Source organism: Notechis scutatus, chromosome 3 (genome assembly GCF_049901735.1).
Source record: "Notechis scutatus isolate UNSWTSFEM ecotype Mainland chromosome 3, rNotScu1.2, whole genome shotgun sequence".
Lineage (NCBI taxonomy): Eukaryota > Metazoa > Chordata > Lepidosauria > Squamata > Elapidae > Notechis > Notechis scutatus.
The window spans coordinates 123,254,865-123,279,236 of NC_142011.1; the positions used below are offsets into that span (position 1 = coordinate 123,254,865).

Sequence of the window (24,372 nt, forward strand, 5' to 3'; positions counted from 1 at the left end):
TTAACAGTGACAAGGATTTCCCCCTTCCTTTTCTTTAAAAAAAACAAACAAACTGCAACCCATGCCTATTTATGCTAGAGAAACGAGCCAAAGCCTTCAAATGATACCTCTATCCTCTCCGACACATTTCAGCACCATTTTTTATCATCTCTTTATGCCATTTGAAAGTATCAACTGCAATGCTACTAAAGTTTCCCCAGGCAAAGAGAAGTTTGGAAAGGCATACAGAAATGCGTATGTGCTCCTGGCTACTAATTGGAATAGGGAGAAGTATGTGAACCAAGGTGGTGGCGAGGAACACTTATGCAAGTAACCCAGCTTGAACTACAGCAAACTGAATCACAATGAGCACCGTCCATAATTCTTTGCACCCCAACTTTTTGATACTTGCTCTCCTTCTCTAGCAGATCTAAAGAAGACACGCAAAAATTAATAGGCTTTTGGTAGGTTTAAGCAGGCTGGGCTAAAAAAAGATTAACAGGAAGTGCTGTTGCTAGAGAATGTCTTTGTCTACTTTTGTTTGTTTTTATCTACTAAGAGTTCTAGAGATTTGTCCTTGCACCCCTGTCTATGTCTATATCATCTATAATTTCACTGAAGGAAAATAGATCTTCTGTCATTTTTCCTGCCGGTAATTGACAGCTGCCATCAGTCAGCCCTTGGTAATTTCAAAGAAACAAAGAGCCACTCAATTTTAGTGAAAACATCAGGTTGTGGACTATCCTTGTGCCTGAATTGAGGGAGGGAAGGGCAAGAGAAAGCTGTGGTGATTATAAGGTATACCAATGGCCCAAATAACAGACAAAAGTGGCATTCTTAAAAAACAATGAAGCCTACCCCTTTTCCCTGTTACGTTCTTTAAGTTTTGCTCAAACAATTTTATATGGAATCTACTCTGTTTACATAGCAGTAAAAATGGTAGAAAATAATAGGGTATTATAAATTCAAAGGGACAACTTAACAAAAACAAAACATTGGATTTGACTAAAATCATCCAGATATGAGAGAGGAGAACCTCGTATAAAAAAAAAAAACCTATTGCCCCCAGGACCATACTTAATAATATACAGGAAATGTAGATTTTCAGATGGTGCTTTTATTAGTCTAATTGACTTACCGGCAGGAAGCTTTCTGTGTTGAATAAATGAATTCACATTTTCCATGGATGCAGTAGCTACTAAAACTATCCGAGCAAGGAATATGGTTTCCAATATAGATGTCTTCTCTTTGATCACTTGCATCTTTTGTATGAAACAAAAATATAAGGCAGAGTAGCTTATTGTTTTATGAATATAGTTAAAACAATTATAAAAGGCTGTACTGTAAATCTAAAATGCAAGCATACTACATCTGTGGAATAAAGCTGTCACCTCACCTGCTATTTTAGCAATATTTAAAACGTAAGACTTTTTAAACATATTTATTCATTTATCATCAAAGATAAAATAAAGAAATGGTTTTTTTTATTTTTAACTAAATGGATTAATTTGGGGGGGGGATCTGACATAAATATTCTTATGTTCTTTAATTTAAATATTCCCAAAATATAGAAAGAAAGGGTAATTCTATTAGACCAGAAATATCACATGCACAGTATTATGAAAGTACATTTGTTTGAATTTTAATTTCAAAGTTTCAGATGAATATTTACATATTTTAGATAGTAATATTAGTTCTAAAATATAATAATGTTAAATCCAATGCTGAAAACAAGTAGTATCCATATTAAGTAACAATGATAAATTATTGATTTAGATGTTAAAACTGGATTTAAATAAAAATGCTGAATAATGTTAACGTGGATTAAATTGGCTTGATCCATTTTGTACCTTTACTACAAAAAGTAATAATGTTCAAAGGATTATAGATCTAAGTAGTTACAAACCTCACTATTTGAAAATAATAGTTCTATTTAGCTATACAGAAAAGAAATTTCATTGCCTTGTGGAGAAGTGTATCACTTTAGTCCTGGGACAGTTTCCGATAGAGGAAAGTTTACCACAATGTTCATTTTTATTCAGAATGAAACCAATGTGACAAGAGGACAATCTTTGTGTTTACAAAACTGGAATGAGAGCTGTCATCCTTTAGTCACCGATTACACCATTGTCAATTATAACTGGCCTAACTTCATCTGACTTCAACATGTCTAAAACACCAGGCCTGATTTTTTGGGACTTTCTTTTCTTCTTAACCTGCTTTGGTTAACACTTTGCTTGATAAAGAGTTCTTGTAAGCTCCAAATATATTGTACTCTTTTGTGCTATTTTAATATATTTTAAAGTATTTATTTTATATAAATTTGGATTTTCATTTTTTCCCCATTATATGGACCAACCTTTCATGGAGATAGCCTTATGAAAGTTTGAGGGGGTATGAGGAAGGGGTCTTCATAAATCTGATAAATTAAATTAGCAGAGAGAAGAAAATAAGGATGCCCCATCCTCTTGCTTTTAAAGAGGAAGACCAGTAAGAAGGTGGAAGGACTCAAACATGGGGGCAACGGGTGAATTATTTAGAATACATAAACAATTAAGTTGGGAAAAGAACCTCCTGGAGAAAATTTATTTATGTGGTCTAAGAGTCAACGCTGACTTTATGGCACATAACCAACCAATCAATTAAAAAGGCTCTGAAGTAAAGCTTCAAGTTTCTATGCCTGAAGGGGCAGCCCGTTTTAGATCAGCATACTGAAGATATTGCTAAGATGTAGATCTTTAAGCTTAGACTGCAAATATTTAAAAAAAGCAAAATAGCCTGTAAGTAAAGATTTGCAAATTTCAGAAAATTATTTTCTTCTTTCCACTATGTTAAATAGACCGTTTCTTAGCCTAAAAGCTAAGAAAGCACAAGAGGGTGGGCAAAAGATTGCCAGGTCTGAACCTCAACTGAGTTCCCAGGGTAAGGGGTGAGTCTGAGGGAAAGGTTAGGTTTAGGCCTAGGCCACAGTAGTGACCAATCAGCAGCCTCCTTGCTAAAATGCTGGGGGCATCCAATAGTATTTCTTAGCCTGGAGACCTGCTAGCCACAGCCATAGTGGAAGGGTGGGATCTGGTCCTTTATAGAAGAAATTTGCCAACCCTAATTAAGTATAAAGTATTTTACAGTAGCATTACACAGCACTGTAGCACTACATATTATACTATGCTTTCCAGTATGAGTTATATAATATATAATTAGTAATCTTTTAATTCATTACGCATATTAACTATGCCTAATAGTACATAAAATGGTAGATTAAAAAACACTGCTCTTCTACCTAGCCTGGTCTTCCCAAAAGCTGCATCCTGCAGTTTTTTAACCTGGTCTTTGGCTACCCTCTGGCAATTGTGAGTTAAGAAATCCCAGAACAACTGAAGGACATCATGGGTAGAGTAGAGAAGATGACCTTAACAAAAATATGCAAGAATGTCACCCAGGCAAAGAGGTCTGAAGCATGCTTTAAGTCCTGGAAAACAAGTGGCCCAGGCCAACACCTCCCTGATTCACTGGAATATGAGGAAGAGGAGGTGGAGGCAGACTTGCAAGATTCAGTTACTATACCATAGCTAGCATTTACTCATAAAAGCTAACGTAAGTATTAATACCCCACCTTTCACATCTGGCCGATACTGCATTCCATCATCCTTCTTTCCCAATAAGTTGGAATCATCAGAATCTATTGGGAGGAAGAGAAAAAAGTATTAACCAACTATTAACATACAATAACCAAAAGAAACAGTTAAATAAAAGATGATATTCCTCTCGCATAGCTAAAACAATTATATTGTCCAGGACTGCTTTTACTGTTCCAATCTATTAAGGTTTAATTTCAGCAGCAGTTAGAAAAACCAGAAAAAACATCATAGATATTATACTTTTCTATTCTTCCCACCACTGTGTAGCAGTGAAAAACATAGCAACTTTTAGGCATGTTATTCTACCTTTAATGTGTAATCTTGACAACCAGTTTGGTATAGTGTTTAAGGCATGAGGCTAGAAACCAGGAGACTGTGAGTTCTAGTCCCACTCTAGGCATGAATCCAACTGGGTGATTATGGACCAGTCACTCTCTCTCAGTCCTAGGAAAGCTTCCCAAAAAAACCTGCAGGGACTTTCTAGGAATCAATATTGACTTGAAGGCACCCCTCCCAAAAAAAGGTATAATCATACTGTATTTTACCTTAGAATCATCCATTTCAAGCTAACCTTAACACCCAGCAGACGAATGTTGTTTGGAGGATATAATAAATAATAATTTATTAAATAATAATAAACATTTTTATAGTTTTTAAATGTCCTAATATCCTGATATTGTTTGTTCAAACTTGTCAGTCACAGATGCAACCATAAGGTCTGTTCAATCAGACCCATAGTATATATGCTCCACAGTTCTCCATCAGCACAGAAGGGCATCCCAAATCAACTAAAATTCAACTTCCTATGGTTGCAAAAATGTTTTTTAAAGTGTATGACAATGACAATGTCTGATGAAGTTGGTTGGATAAGAATATAGATAATAAAGGACAAATAATTCAAAACCCTCTTAAGTTCTTTAACTTGTCCCAGGTCTAGCTGGAACTTAATCAATCATGCAGAGTAACAAACACAGCTAACTGTCATTTCTGTAATCTGTCAAAGACAAAAACCTACAGCATAAATATTTTTATTTTTATTATATTTATGTTTATAATAAACATGTATATAGTTTATACCGTTAGTATATACTGTTTGCCATTATATTAAATGTTAATAATATTACTATTAATAGTAGCCCAGATATAGCAACTGGGAGCAACGTGTTTTCCTGTTTTGCTTTGGAAATGCATAATGCATGGATATTTCATAAAAACATTTCCATCACTGAAACTTCTGTATAGAGGCAGAAGCAAATTCTGATATACAGTTCAACATAAGAAGTTATTAACATATCTGAAGCCCTCAGATGCTTGTCGTTCAGTGAAGATATGGAACATCAAGTAAAGGAATCAAAGTGTTGCTTTCTCCTTCATGTTGTCTTCATACTTTGAACTCCCCACAATGACAGGAAGTCTCTGGAGTTTCTATTTTGGAGTTCAGAAACAAATTCTGCAATCTGAAAGTTGGGGTGTGCGTTTGTGTATCCTCCAGGGCAACAATAATATGGATAGAATTTTACGAAAAGATTATTCCTGAAATCAAAGAAGAACTTGAGGAAAGATGAACCTGAGGAAGTGCAGTGACCTGACTTTTGGATAATGAGTTGATTAAAGTACCTTTAATAAAGTAACTTTCTAGCAGTGAGACATTTCTTCCGTTAACCTGGCCATAGTTATACAAATTCTAAATTAAAATCTAGAAGCCTTTCCTAGAGAATACATGGAGGTGTGTACAAAATTGAAACAAATATGTCTCAGAAACATTCTTCCAGCTGTCCCAGATTGGCCTTGGTGCAGCAGAAGATAAACCTAGAACATTTTGCTTGATCCAGACCAAGACAAAATTTGGAGACACCTTATTTAGTAGGGTACGGGTGATGGGATTTGAGTATCTTCTCCTTGTTCCTTCCACAAGGCTTGAATTCCACTTAGCCCACCAATCTTCCCTTCTGTACATATGCTATTTGTAACATCAAACAGCTATTTGAAATGTGGTAATTCAACCAGTCAGTTCACCAGCTTGATCTTCCAAGCTCCTTTCATTCCTTGCATTAACTCAGCCACTGCTATGGACTGCCATAATGGAAGCATACCCAACTGCCATTTCAACATTTTCCCACTGACTTCTTTGATATTGGGAAACACCCAGCCAAGCAGGGGGATGGGGCTTTAGGATGGAATTAACTTCATATCATTGCACAACCGCAAAGATCCAGAACTAACTCCCCTTCCCCCTTGTAGCTGCATAGAGCTTCATCTATCTGTTACCAGGTTAAGGCTGGATGTCTCAGTAGATTCCTGTATAATGGACAGAATATAATAAAATAATTGGCTTACACTCTACATGTGTGGATCTAATATTTTGCTTTCCTTTAGCTATTGAGAATCCTTTGGGCCTCCAGCATGGCATATGAGGAGGTAGAGAAGGGGAAGAGCACTGGAAATTTATAGGTGTACATTTCTTGCCAATATATCAAGATATTTCTATATATATTTCTATATTTATAAATGTGCCCAACAGCATAGGATCCTTGAGTAAGCAATGAATCATCAAGAAACTGTACAGCAGAGGGCAGGAGAAAAGGGAGGAAGAGCCTTGCCATGTATGAAATTATTGAAAAACAAGTGTGCTGATGCTTATATTGAAGAATTATTTAAAATAAATAAATACATCAAACCTCACATAATGGCAACAGTGCTTACGATTACTACTGTAATTATAATCTTTAATAAAATTACATGAAACATAACTATGTAATTTCCTTTCTTTTGTAGAAAGTTATACAGTTTATTTTGCTTCCTGGATCACAAGTCCTTCAAGTCTAACTTCTTGTATTTCATTTAAGGTTTAAAAGAAAAGCACAACCAAGAAAAAAACGTTGATTATATACATGGGTACGTGTTTTTCAATGAAAAAAAACCCAAAACTAAACTTCTTAGTTCTCAATGAAAGCCAACATTTTCGCTACGTTCTGTGATTTTATGGGAGCAGAACCACAAAAAAGCCTTATCTGGGATATAAACAACATTATTTCTAGTCAATTGTCTAGTGAAATAATCACTATTGAAAAGTTAAGTTAAAGGTACCTGAGCAATGTCCAAGGTGTCTGATGTCAATCTGTTCCTGCCTCAGGCAAGATGCCTCTCGAACAAAGCATGGGTTATTATAGGAACTTCCATCAGATGCACAAACAGGGTTGAAACTGTAGCCACTACAGTCTATATTGCATACACACCTATTTACATAAACATGAATTAATTCACCAGTATTTCACTCAAGAAAAAATGTTTTATTTGCAAGACATATGTGAAATGAAATCACATTACTTAACACATACATATTTCAGTTTATAAATGGGAGAAGACAATCCATGAAGTCACTCAAATACAGTCGCGCAGAAGACAAATGCATTTTCTCTCTGACAGTCAAGCATCTCTCCTGATAGAGGTTATCAGTTGTATCCCTCAAAGTGATAACCCACCAATATATTTTCCTCAGCCCTTCCCTACTGGTCTTCTGCATACCTTTGGTTTCATTTTATACAACCTTAACTTCTAACAACAACCAATTTGGCTTTTAAATTCTCATAAATAAAACATGACATTATTCCAGTCTGAATGTTTAAGGTACAGCCTGAGGACAAACAATGTAGTTCAGCAGCTGAAGCTAAGGAATCCTGCTTCTAAGTGCTTTGTGGATTAAAGACCACAAGGAAATCATTTATAACTCAACTTCATGACAAAAATCTAGCAATCCACATTAAGTTAATAATATTTTGACTGCACAGAAATCAATGTGAAAGCTTAGTGAAAACCAGTTTTCCATTGATGTATTGTCCTAATCACTTCAGTTTTTTCCTGAATTACTTTTTGTAATGTGTGTGTAATTTTGAAGCTTTGCCTTAGACTCTAAATCTTTGGCCATCTCTACTTTCACAGCAAAATATTTCTCTAAACATTGTGTTATTTATATTTTAAAGTCATACTGGTAGGGAGAAAAGGAATCTCCAATAACAATAACATATTAATTCCTTTAATTAATGTAACTAACCATTAATTTACTTTTAATTAATTAATAATTTAAAATTATTTTTAATTAATTAATTTCAAAATCCTTCCCACATAGGGTTATTATTAAGTCTTGAAAGAGGATTATGCAATCTGGATTATTTTCTGTTGTATTTATTCAAACTGATAGTGGCCTTTGCAGCAGCAATGTTTCATTTTACCTGCTACAGAGTACTTTTATACATGCAACATCTCTACAGGGGGCCCTGCAGTCTTGTACAACTCATTTTGGGATTACACAGAGACATACACACAAACACAGAGTGTTGCAAGTATGTATGAAATGCACAACACAAGGGGAAGATGTCGCATTAGCATATGCAAGCCCTATTTTTATATAACTTGACAACATTTTAGGTCAGCCACAGTAAAGAGGTTGGATAATTGCTCTGGGACTTGTTCAGCTAGTAGGATGCTGGTTGGATGTCTCCAGTCGAATGATCAGTTTAGAATGCATTTGTCTGGGTGAATGCTGCTTTTAATATATCTTACAATTCATTTCTGCTATCAGTGAATTTATAGTTTAAATAGTGCAGAAAAAAGCCATAAGAGAAAAGTAATAATGGGTTGAGATATTTGCCCTACAATATTATTGGAGAGAAAGACGTAAAGCATACACTTTAAAATGAGTACAAAGCATAAATTCAGCTCATTCTTATTCAATATATGGTTATTACTATTATTAAGTGATAATTTGCTTTAGTAAATGAGTATCATAGGTGAAATGGCAGAGGTTTCAAATCAAATTAAAAATCGCTTTTTTCAGGCAGCTATTCAATTCTCTTAAACCTTGCTTTACTGAAAGTTGTTATGTATGTTGTTCAATAATTACTCAACTATTAATTTCTAATAGTACAATTATTTTGGGCCACAATGGGCCTTTATGCATACATATGTATTTGAAATCAAAATAGGTGTGTATGTAAATATACTTCATCTAACAGTTTTAATACTTGTATTACACTTTTCAATCTTAAACTTTTGAATGTCTGTACTTTTGATTCTTACTTTTGCTTCCATTTTTCACACATTATGAAAATTAAAGGTGTGCCAGAAATAATTTTGACACCTTTTTACAATTTAGCATTTTTTTAGTCTCAAATGCTGGATCAGTTTGTCAGTTTTAAATAGAATGTGCATGCAACACGATCAAAATTAATTGAAATGCTACACTATTTTAATTTCTCCTATGAGGGAGTATGTTTTAAATTACCAGATTTTATAACTAATTTTTAAGGGAATATGCACACCTAATGTTCTCACCAATTTCAGCCACTTTCTCTCATTTGCTATTTGTAGGAAAGAGGGACTTGTGAGATATATTATCCTCATCCACCAGACTGTTTAATAGTGCAGAATAGGAGAAGGATCACCTAGTATCCTATTTCCATCTTTATTTTACTGTTAAAGGGTTAAAGCTAGATCATCCAAAGGCTTTGAGAACATCCATGCTAATTGTTTCCAAGTGACCCCTGAAAGCTCTATGCCTTTCATTGATTGATTAATTCATTGATTCCTTATACAATAAAAAAAAAAAGCTGAACTGAATGGTGCTGTCTTGTAAGCTGTACTGAATAGTGTATGTTGCTTCTCTAAGGTAATTGAGGCACAGGGACTGACTGGGAATGTGCTGGGTGCAAATTACTCTGGAAATTACCCACAGTAATGCAGAAGAAATTAAAGAGCATTTCACCTAGACTTAGTGATGGAAGTTGGAAGTTGGACAATACATTTGACAAGAGCATTTCTTCCCCACAACAGCTAAAACCTTTGTCCAGCAGCGTGAAGTTCTACAGATAGCTATTTTAAAAACAAATCAGCTTGTGATGAAATATTGGTTTCTTTTTCTCAGTAAGCAACCAAAGCGGCCTTGAGAGAGGTGATGTTCCATCCCAAGGGTTGCCATGGATACGTCCAGTCACAAGCTTCCAGCTCTGCCATTCAACCCTGTCAGTGTCATTGAAGGATAATTGGAAACAACAGGACACTAAGCAGAGTGGCATATATTTGTTCAAATGCCCACTTGGAAAGGGTCACCCTAACTAAACAAATAAGGATGCAGCAATGCTCGTCACTTGGACCTTTGTAAAACAGAATCAGCTTTGACAAATATTTCCCTTGAACAAAATGTGGATTTCTTTGTGATATGTGAAACCTGCCTTTTACATCCCAGGAATTCAAGGCAATATCCAGTTCAACAACCTTCTGAGATACCGTATTTGCCGGCGTATAAGACGACTTTTTGCCCTGAAAAAGATGCCTCCAATTGGGGGTCAGCCTTATACGCCGGGTCGCCTTATACGCCGGCAAATAGTAATTGGGAAGCACTGCAGCTGCCCGCGGCTGAGGCACTTTGCGACTTTTTTGCCCTGATTCGTGGAATGCGAATCCCGTGAAGCGAAGGAGCAGCCAGCCTTCTCCCAGCTCCCAAGGAAACGAGGCTCTGCACGCCGAGCTCCGCTGAGGTATCCAGCTGGGGCTGTCAGGAGTTGCACCGCTGGCGCGGCTCGGCTGCTCCAGTCCCGCGCCTCGGGAAGGGAAAGGCAAAACCAGGAGCCGCTGCTGCCATTGCAAGCGCCGCCGCGGCTCTTCCTTTTTGCCTTCCCTTCCCGAGGCAACACGGGACTGGAGCCGCGCTGGAGCCGCGCCAGCGGTAACAACTCCTGACAGCCCCAGCCGGATACCTCAGCGGAGCCCGGGCGGTGCGAGCCTCGCTTCCTTGGGAGCTGGGAGAAGGCTGGCTGCTCCTTTCGGCTTCACGGGATTCGCTTTCCACGGTAGACAAAAAGTGCCTCAAAAAAAAAAAAAAAAGTGCAAAAGTGGAAGGCGTGCGGAAGAGGGGGCGAGTATATAACAAACTATATTTTGAGTGGAAATGTTGGGGGTCGCCTTATACGCCGGGTCGCCTTATACGCCGGCATATACGGTAGATCTTGCTAAGGCTGGCTAAAAGTTACCTGGAATTCTGCAGCCAGGTTCAAATATAACATCAAACCACAGTGACTCTTACTTGTTTTGGGTTTAGCATGTGGAGCCTACTAGGTTACTGAAGCAGCTTTAAGGCATTAACTAGTTAGGCACCATTACTGACTATTTGGCAAATATATGTTACCAACAATGTGTAAAAAGCTGGCATTGTATAGAATGCCTAGGAAATCTGAGGTTTTTAAGCAAAGTATGAAATGTCTGTGATATTTTAATATGCTATGTACTTCCTCTAGGCGTTGTATATAATATGTTCATGGTGGTTTGTTCTCCAAGCTTGCTGTTTGCCTTCCAAATATTTCGTACCCAGGCTCGGTAACATCTTCAGCGAAACTTCGGTTGAAGGAGCTCGGAGAACAAACCACCACCAACATCTGCCACCCAAGGTACAAATATTTTCCATCAGCTCTAATTGTATGTAATACCTAGGCACTGTTCAGAATGACAAGAACTATTTAGGCAAAGAAAGTATGAAGAGAATCATAAAAAGGGTTAGGGTTATACCTAACCCTAACCCTTTATTTAAAGGAATTGACAATGAAAGAAGAAATGCAAAATAGAGCACAAGACTTTTTTTACTGAAAAATAAACAAGAGAAAAAGACCAGTATTGACCTATTCTTACAATAAGGAATGCTAGAATGACATTTTAGTGGTATTTAATACATGTAGTCCTCAACTTACGACCACAATTGAGCCCAAAATTTATCTTGCTAAGTGAGAAATTTGTTAAGCGAGTTTTGCCCTATTTTACGACTTTTCTTGCCACATTTGTTTAGTGAATCACTGCAGTTCTTAAATTAATAACATGGTTATATAAATCTGGTTTCCCCATTGACTTTGCTTGTCAGAAGGTTGCAAAAGATGATCACATGATATTGCAAGCATCATAACTGTGGGTCAGTTGTCAAGCATCCAAATGTAAATCACGTAACCATGGGGATACTGCAGTCATAAGTGTGAAAAATGGTCAAAAGTCACTTTACCCCACAAACTGATCTACATATCACACAGATCTTTCGGAACTATCCTTAGTATAACACATGACTCTTCTAGGTGTCATGAGGTGCTGTCATCTGGGAACATCAAAGACAAAGTAGGCTATGATATCCACTGCTAATAGAATAGAATACTTTATTGGCCAAGTGTGATTGGACACACAAGGGATTTGTCTTGGTGTAAATACTCTCAGTATACATAAAGAAAAGGCACATTTGTTAAGAATCAAGAATCATAAGGTACAACACTTAATGATAGTCATAGGGTACAATCAACAATCAAATCATACTAGGAAACAGTCAATATAAATCGTTAGGATACAAGCAACGAAGTTACAGTCCTACAATCACAAGTGGGAGGGGATGGGTGATAAGGAGTGATGAGTGATGACAAGTATACATTCTGTATATACTGTCTTGAAATAACCAAATCCTAGAATTGCAAATCTGATCAGATACTATACTTTTGGAATACTTTGAGGTTGGCAACCCAATGTGCCATTTAAAAATGTGTAAAGTATCTACAAAGCACATCACAAATTAATATTGCATGTTCACTTGTCCATGTACTAGGAAAAGATGATGCCAATTCTTAAAGTTTCTTCAAGAATTATTTTTAAAAAGCTACATTTGAATAGATGAATCAAATTATTGTTGACACAGCTGGCTTTTGAAATATAGAAATAAAAAGGAAAGCAAATCTCAGTAGGCCTTAAGTTATAGTAATGTTTCAGCAAATCTCTATCAAAAGGTATTTAGTTCAGCAATAAAAATTCAGGTAGTTAACATTATAACAGGAGGATAATTACATTTAAAGAATCCCCCTTGCTCTTGGAAAATAACAAAGCAAATATAAGTGACACATTTTATATGCACATGGAAATTGCATGTGTAAATAGGACAATAGGAAAGTACTTGTCAAGTAACTTGTTCCTTAATCTGCATGGACAATGGCTGCATCTCTGCTCACATTTTATTCACATTTAAAAGCCCTGCCCTTAATATTGCAGTCACTTCTTATTCTAGTGGCAAGGCTTGTCCCCAAAATCACCTTTTTCTTGAGGGAAAATAAGGACAATGCAGCTTTCAGACATTTGAAGGAAAAATGATGTAAGGTGAGGAGCCGAGGATTTAGCTCTTGCAATTTTTAGCAGAGCAAATATGGAAGCAGCCACACTTCTCCCAGGAATATTTTAAAAGTTTAAAAATGGCATTTATGTCACCTTTCAGAATATGCTCCTGATCTGCTGATCTCCTTAAATGCACCTGGCGTATTTAAATATATATTTACTTACACTTATTTACTACTTTTATCTCAAGGTTTCCTCCAGGTTCTTAAAATGGCTTATAAGGAAGTTTCTTTTAAAAATTCCACGATAGTAATTCTGCAAGATAGATTGGCTGACAGACACTTTTTCACCTACTGATATTTCCATAGCTAAGAGCAAATGTTGAACCTAGGTTACTTCAGTTCCAGTTCCTTAAACACCGCCTTGTACCTTATAACTTCTAGGCTGTTAATTGGTTTTCATTCCAAAGCTGTATTGACGAATCAAAAAAAGTGGCTTAACATGATCTCTTAAAATTTCAAAAATTTATCCAGTTTTAGTTGCAGTTAACATTTTAAAACAATAGGACGAAAATCAGAGGTGGTATTCAGCCAGTTTGGACCGGTTCTGCATATCGGTAGCAGAAATTGTGACTTGTTCGGAGACCGGCAAATACCACCTCTGGTTGGCCACGCTCCTGCTGTTACCTCTCCTATATTCCCTTGTTTTTTAGCTCAGCTAATTCGCGCAGTAGAGTGGATTGCCACACCTCAGCTAAGCTAAAAAACAGCTCAGCTTACCAGCATTGACAGAGGTCGGTCTTTGAGCCCTCCACGTGTGCACAGAACAGTGCATAGAACTGGTAGGAAACAATTTGGAAACCCACCACTGACTAAAATGAATTAAATCTTAGTGATTTCAGTATGTCTCCTCTATGCATGATTAAGCCTATATATACTGTACAACATTGTTTTTCTTTAGGTCCCAAGGTTATTATAATTGGCTAGCAGTAACTGGGTTTGGCTCTTGTTCCTTATTAAAATCTGTAAAGTTTTCATTGCGGATGTAGAATATCCTTCTTGTGATTATAGATGGGTACATACATTTGCAAAGGGAGCTGTCAACAATTGATCAAATACCTAACTCTAATTTATCTGGGGCAAAGGATGAGTCAGCCAAAATAAGAAATCTATTGATGTATGAAACTCACTGACGGGCAGAACTTTTTGGTGACCAAAAAAAAAAAAAGGAAAGAGATCCTTCAATTTTCCTTTTTTCACACTCTGTATACTACAATATATTAAACACTTCTCAAACAATAATACATATATTCCTTGACTCACCACAGTTCATTTAGTGATCAAAGTTACAACAGCACTAAAAAAAGTGACATGACCATTTTTCACACTTACAACCATTGCAGCATCTCCTTGATCATGTGATCAATATTCAAATGCTTGGCAATTGATTCATATCCATGATGGTTGCAGTGTCTGGGATCATGTGATCTTCTTTTGCAACTTTCTGACAAGCAAAGTCAATGGGAAAGCCAGATTCCCTTAACAAACATTTTACTAACTTAACAAATGATTTGCTTAACAACTCTAGCAAGAAGGGTTGTAAAATGAGGAAAACCCACTTAACAAATGTCTCTCTTAGCAACATATATTTTGGGCTCAGTTGTGGTTAAAAATTGAGGATTACCTGTAGTGTTTCAAGTTATGATAAGTTTAACTGTCTTGTTCTAATATGGAAATCAAAAGTAATATGTATGAACATTTTAGCTGTTACTTCCACATCTTGCTAATCCTAGATAGAGGGTAGATGGTCCATCCAAAGAAGTAAGAAAGAGAAGAAATAAGTATTGGGGGAAAGTCTGGATAAAAAAAAGGGGGGGGGAGAGATCTGATGCTTGAAGTTTCATATTTAGTCTCTTTTCCCCCATTCTCAGAACTTCAAACTAAATACTTCGTAAAGGTAAGGAATCTTTTATTACTAGTATTTATCTAGTATTTACTGATACTAGGTTCCAGACCCAAGTGTAGAATTCTAAGTGGAGGGCTAAAAGGTGAAGAAAGTTTAAGGAGCACTTCCACTGCCATCCACCGAAAGCTTCTCTACCGCACATTTTGTCTGAGTCCATAAACTAAGTGGAAAATTGAATTAGAGCCAGGAAAACTCAATTTCTTTACCTGAAATAACTAGCCAAACCATAGACACCAGACTAATAAACAATATTCACTGTAGGCAACATTTGTCTTTTGAGTTCATTCCCTATGTGGGAAATGTTGAGTGTAGAAAGTCAGTGAAGCCAATATATAATTTCTCTCACTTTGTGTGCTCAACTGTTGTTGGGAGTGTAACTATGTAGTTGTATGAAAAGGGTGTTGTTGTGTGGTTATGGCAGGGAGCTAAAGTAATTGTCTTATTTTTCTTCCTGATGAAGTAACCAGTGCAAGAATTATTTGTGCCTCTTTTAAAGCTAGTTCTCTCTCCCTCTAATCAGATTCTCAGCATCACTCAACATAGTGATTTATGCCAAACAGAAGATTTGCTGTTAAGAGATACACATTAAGATATTGTAACTCGAGAGGGTTTACACAATCTATAAGACTTCAGCATATTTGGGAATGTTTTATATAACCTCATTTGTTTCTCCCAGAAGTTATATTATCTGTTCTTTATTTATACCTGAAACGGAAACCAAGGAAGAATGGTATTTTAGTGATATTTTCTCTGTGTGATTCGTTTGCATATTTATGCGCAGTAATGTCACACTGCACTCATCTGAATCTATCCAAATGTTAATTTTCCAACTGTGTTGTGCAGCTCATGACAACCACCTGCTCAAAAGTCACTTCTTTCCCTTAATAAGCCCAATAAAAGTTAAAGGAAAGAGGGGGGAAATGATAATAAGTGTGATTGTTTGTATCTCTGTGCTGAATGTTCTGGAATAGCTGACAGTCTAATTGCAGACTACTTCTCGGAATGAAAAATGCAAGTTTGCGCTAGTTAGGATGAATAATACTTCCCAGAATGCCACTTGAGGTGACTCCCTCATAATGGTTGAATGCTTCAATAGATTTTGGGAAACGGATGTTCTGAAATGATAGGCAAGCAGTTGGAATAAAATTCTTCATCCTTTAATTCTCAGAGCTTTTCATCAAATTCGGTGTTTTTTTTTAAAGCAATCACTGGGGCCAGGCACAGCAAGCAATTATCTTTAAATTTCACTTCTTCCACATCTATGCACTCATGAATATGCAGGTCTCTGTGTTTGTATATGTGTGGATGTGTGTGTGTGCGCGCGCGCATGCACGCATGTGTGTGTATGGACATTCCATAAATTATTCTATTCACAGAGATCTCCAAGAGACTGCAGACACTAACTAATGATTCCTTCTTCCTCCTTCAGGCTGCTCCAGATAGTCTGAAATCTCCAGAGAAACCTTTCTAGAGACACGACCTTTCAAGAAGTAGTTGATAGAAAGGTCAAATTTCATCTCTTATTTCCAGTATGAGAACCCAGGGAAAGGATGTGTTGCTATATCAAGATCTAGGCAATACACCTGGTCAATTAATTAAGGAATATACAGCATTTTTTTTAATTAAAAGCTTTTTTATTTTATTTTTTATTTTTACACATCTCTTCACATGAGCAACATGATTCCGGATTATGATTTGTACATACACTTGTACATAGTCATACTTTCGAAAACACATACAAACCGCTATCTACACGCACTCTCACACCACCACCCAGCACAGATCAATTCCATAGCCGAGACACTCATCTCCAGAACAAAATGCTTAGCCGACGAACAACACCTAAAAACCGAACTACCCGCTCTCACCAACGTACTAACAGCCAATGGATTCCAAAGAAAGATTACCCACCTAATCCAAAAAGAAACCCCAACCAAAATCCAAGACAGAGAACAAGAGAACGGCAAAGCCCTCCTCCCATATATAAAAGGCACTACAGACAAAATCAGCAAGATCCTCCAAAAACACAACATTAAAACAGCATTCTGCACAAACAGAAAAATATCCACCATCCTAAGAAACCCTAAAGACAAAATCGAGTTAGAAAACCAAGGAGTATACGAAATCCCTTGCACCGCCTGCCCCAGCACATACATTGGACAAACTAACAGAAGAATAAGTGCACGCATTGAAGAACATAAGAACTCAATCAAAAACGAAGAACCGACCTCTTCCCTGGTCCAACACCTCAAAGCCACAGGACATGAGATTGACTTTAAAAATACCAGAACTATCGCCAAAACCGAACACTTCAACAATAGAATAATCAGAGAAGCCATAGAGATAGAAAAACGCCCACACAGCATGAATAAAAGAGATGACACCTCCCGCCTACCAGCCATTTGGATACCCGCCCTCATGAACAGACGAGTACCTAACATGAAGAATGACACCAGACTCACACCCACGAGGGCCACACAAGATGCTACCACCACACTTCCACGTAAAAAGCAGACTCACACCCACACAGAAGATGAGACACGACCACGGACCAGAAGCCGCACTGCAGCTGCATCACTACCCACTTCAAACCCCTCCGAGCCATACATGAAGCGAACTGACCCCCACCATGAAGATGCGGCATGACCACGAACTCGAAGCCAAACAGCAAGATCACAGCTCACCAGCTCAAATCCCCCAGCAACTAAGACTAACCTGAGCACAACCAAGCCCCCACCTGAAGAGAACACACCTCCAGTCAATCAGAACACGGCCAACCCCCCAACCAATCAGAACACAGCCAAACCTCCAACCAATGAGAACACACCCCCACCCAATCAGAACACAGCCAAGCCCCCACCCAATCAAGTCACGCCCCCACTAGCAGTTAAAAGGAAGAAGCAGCTGCAAGCTCACATCACTCTGAGAAGCACAGAGCTGAAGACACAAGCCTGAAGATGATGAATGAGACTTCATCAAAACGTTGCCTAGATACTTCCAATCTTACGCAGGAGAAAACCCGAATAACCAAAGATCCACATACAAATACCCGCGAGAACCTCAGAATGTATATATATATTCCTAAAATATTTCCCAGCAAGTTTTAAACTAAGTACCAATATAAATTCCCATGTGGTATCCCCCTTATAAAATTCCTAACCCTTATCTCTAAATTTCTCGGCTTTATTATTTCTTTTAATTTTAGGCAGGTTTCCCTTTTCTAAGTTTGCCCGGTTTTTCTTCTTTTTTCCTTCTAGTATTATTTTTATTCCCCTCTGCCTGTCAGCCCTGTTTTCCCCCACCCTTTTCAGTTCTCTTTTTTGGGGTTTCTTCTTATATAATTCCTTCTTCTTTTTCTTAGTCTTGGGAGCCTTATCTTTTTTATTTGTTGTCTCTGTTGTCAGTGTCTCTATTTTAAATCCTTTTATATCCTTTGGCAATGGTCCTTGTTCTCCATATTCTTCTAGGCTGTTGTTTTCCTCTTCCAACTCATCATCTTTGGGCTTTCTTTGTTCTTCTGCAAGCTGTGACGCTATTACTTTACTAATCATTGTATCCAGTAATCTCATTCTTTCTTTTAACATACCTCTCACAGTTTGCAGCTCCGACTTAAATTATTTGCTTATTTCTTCCATTTCTTTATTAAAGATCAAATTTTTCTATTATAGCCCTTACCAAAAGTTTCCGTTTTTCTCACTTTCTCTTTCTTCTGTTTTTTTGTCACAGTCAACCTCCAGCAGTCCCAAAATATTGTATTCCTTTATATTTTACTGTAGTCCCCACTTTTTTAAAAAGCTTCCGGGGTTCTTGTTGTATTAATAAATCTTTTATTCCATTTCTTCTTTCTTTCAAATATTTATACGGCCAGTAATTTCCCATAAAAGCATAAAAGAAGAAAATCTTTAACCATTAGGTGGTGCTCTATATCACTTTCTTTTCAAAGTTTTTTAATTTTTAATTCTCTTTTCCATAGTATTAACATTAAATTTTTTCCATTCCAAATAAATCCAGCATTTTATCCAATGCCTAATTAATGTCCAATTCTGTATATTAGTCCAAATTTAATCTCCGTTTTCATATAATTATTTTATTTCTGGTTTTTCCTTTACTTTATATTTTCCTCTTATTCCCTGTTCGCCGCTACAATTCTTTCAAACGAGGACTTTCTTTCCGCTTTTTAGGGTTATCAAAAAAAGTATTCAAAGTCTTTTATCCAGTCATACGCCACTCACCACTTCCACTCTCCAGCACAAACTTAAGTCCCGGCAGCTTTCTGTATTCAGGGCAACTATTAAACTGCCGCTTCTCCCTGTCTTCTAGGGGAGTAGATACCAAGCCAGGGAGGGGAGATGCAGCTCCCCTCAACCCAGCTGGAGGTCTGCCCCTCTTCCCACCACCCCTACAAGGTGGGTCAGATGGTTCGGTCCCTCAGGGATCCCTCCAACAGGGCAAGCACGGATCAAAGCCAAGCACGATTGCGGTCTCTGGTCTGTCTTCGACAGAAACGCCACCGGAAGTCCAGGAATATACAGTATTAATGCATAAATCCATAACATTTAAACCCAGAGAATAACACATCACAACCATCACCATTAGCACCAACCTTATGACAGAAGAGACATCTACATGAAGCATCCTTAATCTGGATTTCACTTGTGATTTTATCCCAGGAAAATGGATTAACATAAGAAATACTGTCCCTTTTAACTTTCAACTTCAAAGCATCAAACAGAGAACCATTGCGATTTTTCAAATAGTCAGACACACTTAAAAAGGTTGTATGTGTATACAATGCTATTCTATAATAGGTAATTTTAAGTCTAACCCTTTTTCCTGATTTCATTATTCAGTGATTTAAAAATGAGTTTAATTCTTTTTTATAATGTGATATATTAATATATTTCGGTAATATAGACAGAATGTCACTTCATCAAGAAATACATCAACTGTACATTCCTACAATTGTTGCTATTAAATGCTTTTTAGAGATCAAAATAGGCTGAATTCTTCAAAAGAAAGCACTGTGCTAAGTTCATATCAGTGGCTATCTTAATTCCTGGGGGAAGGTAGTTTTTGCCTTTGGGGAAAGTCTCTTACCCAACATTTTCTGCATCTTCATCACACTCAGCTCTGTACTTGCAAACTCCACATTTGGAATGTTTTCTATGAATGTCCGTTCCAGATCCTTCGTACTCTAAAACAAAGCCACGTCAACAGAGTATCATCTAATGAACATTTCTAAAAGAGTGAAAAATATTTTTCATATTATACATGTCACACTACTCTGTAGACATGGATTAGATAACATTAGTCATTCTACCTGCATTCTATCACTTACTGTACTTCTCATCATTATAACAAATTCTGCTCCCACCTTAGGCGTGAAAGCCAACCTGAAGACTTGACTTTGGTCCAGTCAGTCTCTCTCAGTTCAATCCACCTGGCAGAATGCTTGTTGTTGGGAAAATAGGAGGAAGGAGTATTGTATAAGTTTGCCACCTTGAATTACTTGTAAATTATTGAAGGTGGGATAAAGAAATTCTTTTTAAAAATCCTATTTAGAATTCACTGGGGAAAAAATATGCATGCTCTATATTCTATGGTCCTGACAGAATCTAAGTATTTTAAATAGCAACAGTCTAGATAGAACAACAATTCATAAAAACATAAAGGGCCTAGGGATGCACGGCTGTAAAAAGTTTTACTGAAGTGTATCCACTGCAGCTGAAATGTCTAGACTTATAGTGAATGTCAGGTTATTACCTTGAAATAACAGCAGACTTATTTTTTTAGAATTATGTAAATCCCATTCCCTTTAACTTAGTTGCTTATGCTACTAATAATAATATAGCACATAACTGAGCCGAAACTAAATTATTTTAAATGTCACTGGTTTCATTGGGAGAGTTAAGTGTTTAACTTCTTTTCAGGAGATGCTCTTAAATGTACACATAATTGTATCCATTTAAACTATTGTGACACAACAGTGGCTATAACAAAATTATATTAGATGTTATCGTAACATGAATAAGAATGTAAAAAAGGATTACTGATCTGTTTTTTTGCCTGTGCCATTACCTATTAATAAGATTTCATCAAGACGGGTTGGTTTTTTTTTGTTTTTTTGTTTTTACACCAGCTTGTTAAACTAGAAAAACCAGAATGTTTTGTCAGCAAATGGCAAGAAAAAATGCACGATAAATTCTGTCTCTGATTTATTTCACCAGGAATTTATAATACAACATCAATATATGTTTGGGTTGCACTAAAAGACCTCAGAGATCCCTTCCAGCCTTGATTCTATATTCTATGCTTAATAGTATATATGAATATAAAGTTTAAAAAATGCTTTAATGGGAAAAGCAGCAACACTTTGCATGTTATCTGAGGCAAAGATGTAAATCCACAAAATTGTATTTACCAATTCACAGACAAAACTCATTTTGTTTATATGTATAACTGGTAGAAACAAGCATCCAACTCAAGTAATTCCACAGACTTGGAAACTTTTAAGTGTCTGAACTTCAGCTTCCAGAATTCTTCAGCAATAAAGCTGGTTGGGGAATTCAGGAAAGTTGAAGTCCAGGCATCTTAAAAGATACCCAGATTGAAAAACTCTGATTTAACTCCAAGTGATAAATGCTCAACTCTATTCCTCAAGCCCCACAAGATCATATACTCTTCTTTCTTTCATGTGAAGCTGCAGTTAATTTCAAAAATGGAATGTCTCTTGCATGCAACCATAAATTTCCATTTTGCTGTTAGTAACAGTATAAAGTGGTAGATACAAATTTTACAAATAATTAGTCTGCAGCAAATATTTGATAGATAGCGAGTATCAAAGGAGAAAGCAAAATATTTTTTAAAATACTTAATATAACTAGTATTGGAACATTACCACTGTTTGAGTTTTAAAATAATTAAAAGGCAGATACTCCTGGCTTTTTTTTCAGTAATTGGCCAGCATTCTGATAAATGAGCATAACTTGCCAGAAGCTGGATAAACACTCTCAGCTCAGTTCACCCTATATCTTCATAAATAAAATTAGAAACTCAAGAATGCTACAATATCAGGACTAAATAATAAACCACTGAAAAAGAATTCCAAAGATCAGACAAAACCTTCAGGCACAAAGCTTTGTCAAAGGTCAACGATGTCACAAGAATGACTGGGAAGGATGTAAATCAGTAATGTTGTAGGGGGAAAAATGCTTCGCTTCAAATCCCCAGAACCTTAGGAAATAAATGCATCTTGGAATACCAAAGGAACTGAAGAGCTCTGCAGAACCTTGTCCATGTCCTTGAGGAGTCCTGGCCAACTGGAAAGGTGCCAGTGGACTGGAGAAGAACAGATGTAGCTCCTCTTTTCATAAAAGGGGAAAAGAGGACCCCTGTGAGCCAGTGAACCTAACTACCATCTCCAGAAAGATATTACAACAGGTAATAAAGTAGGCTATTTATAATCATTTCTAAGTTAATGCTGTGATTGCTAAGACCAGAGGTCTCCAAACTTGGCAACTTTCAGATTTGTGGACTTCAACTCCCAGACCTATGCTGGCTGGAGAATTCTGGGAGTTGAAGTCCACAAGTCTTCAAGTTGCCAAGTTTTGAGATCTCTGGTCTTTGCAATCACAGCATTAACTTAGAGTTTATTATAAATACCTACTTTATTACCTGTTCTAATATCTTGGTTTTGTAAAAAATAAATCATATGTGACAAATTTTGTTTCCTCCTCGGATAGAGATAGCTACCCTAGTGCAGGGGTCTCCAACCTTGGCAACTTTAAGACTAGGGGACTTCAACTACCAGAACTCTGGGAGTTGAAGTCCGCTAATCTTAAAGTTGCTAAGGTTGGAGATCCCTGCCCTAGTGGACAAGGGAACTACTGTGTATATAATCTACCTTGATTTCAGCAAAGTTTTTGACAAAGATTCACATGATGTTCTCATTAACAAGCTGCTCATTTGGATAACAATACAGTAAGGTGGCTCAACAGCTGGCTGGCAATTGCATCCAGAATTAATTACATTCAGCATGATGGCTCTACATCAAGTTAAAGAGCAGTCACCACTGCAACTTGTAAGAATCAGTCTTGGAGCCAGAATTATTCAACACATTAATTAATGACCTGGATTGTAAGATTAATTGATTGAATATCAATTTGCAAATTATACAAAGTGGGAGGTCTAGCCAAGATCTAGGTAACTGAAAGAGAATGTAATTGATATGAACAACTTTGAAAACTAGACTGAAAATAACTATGCATGTTGAGTAATATTATATTTAGGGAAAGAAAAATGTAGGACACATATACAAAATGGGGAAAATGTGGTTTGAAAAGAAAATATCTGAGGAGGACTGACAATATGCTGAAATACAGGATGGGGCAATTTCTAGAAGAGCTAAAACAGTTGTAAGCTACAATAGAAGCACTGCATTAAAGATACATGAAATCAGTATATTCCTCTCTTTATTCAACACTGGAGTAATCAATTACAGCTTACAATTCTGAGTATTGTCTTTCCAAAAGGTTATTAATATGTTAGAGAGTTCAAAGAATGGCCAGAAAGAAGACACAGTAGAAGTAATGTCCAATGAGGACTGAAGAAACTTTTGATGTTCAATCTGAAGAAAAGAATAGAAGAGATGATTCCACCAGACTGTCAATTATTTGGAAGCCTGCACTCACAAACAAAAAAATCTCCACACCACTAGCCAGGCAAACACCTGGGCACAAACAGATCCCCCCACCCCCGATACCTCCAGCTCAAACACACACCAACCAGGCACCCAGATGAAACCTAGCTTCCTAATAAGTGATAGCCATCCATTTACTTGGATCCAAACCGCACTAAAAGCCTCCAATACAGGAACACAATGTTGCCAGCCAATCAAGACACCAAAAAAAGCCACAAAACAGACAGAAGATATTAGAAACACCAATCAAGCAGAACACAGCAAACTCCAAGACCAATAAACACAGACAGACCAAGACTCCCAACCAATCAGGATGAAGAAAAAACCATTCTGGCACAGCAGTAGGCTAGCCCCAAATTTAAAACAGAAATGGCTGTGATAGTCTGACTCACAGACGAACACTATACAGAATCCTGATGATGGCAGATGAGATTCTGCTGAAACGTTGCTACAACTTTAAAGGCACAACTATAATGATGTGGGAAAATACCTGAACAAAGCTGAATACCATACATGTAAGTACCTGCGAAAACTTAAGAATATATATATATATATATATATATATATATATATATATATATATATATATATATATATATATATATATATATATATATATATATTTCTTAAGTTTTCATGCGGTACTTACATGTATGGTGTTCGGCTTGGTTCGGGTATTTTCCCACGTCATTGTAGTTCTTTAAAACGTTTCAGCAGAATCTCATCTGCCATCATCAGGCTTCTGTATTGTGTCCGTCTGTGGGTCAGACTTTTACAGTGGTTTCAGATTTAAATTTGGGGCAGCCTATTGCTGTGCCAGAATGGTTTTTTCTTCATCCTGATTGGTTGGGAGTCTTGGTCTGTGTTTATTGGTCTCGGAGTTTGCTGTGTTCTGCTTGATGGGTGTCTCTGATATCTTCTGTCTGTTTTTTGGCTCTTTTTGTATCTTGATTGGCTGGCAGCATTGTGTTA

The 24,372-nt window shown here is 36.9% G+C and overlaps 1 protein-coding gene across 2 annotated transcripts in view; it reads right to left on the reverse strand.

The window, feature by feature from the left end:
• Positions 1–24,372, reverse strand: part of TMEFF1 (transmembrane protein with EGF like and two follistatin like domains 1) — a 128,023-nt gene that overhangs the window by 7,551 nt on the left and 96,100 nt on the right. For both annotated transcript variants that reach the window (XM_026672472.2, XM_087961127.1), the window contains exons 5-8: positions 19,800–19,896; positions 6,705–6,853; positions 3,593–3,658; positions 1,118–1,241 (exon numbers count right to left, since the gene is read on the reverse strand). In XM_026672472.2, the coding sequence (XP_026528257.1) occupies positions 1,118–1,241; positions 3,593–3,658; positions 6,705–6,853; positions 19,800–19,896 (436 nt within the window). The remainder of the gene's footprint in view (positions 1–1,117; positions 1,242–3,592; positions 3,659–6,704; positions 6,854–19,799; positions 19,897–24,372) is intronic.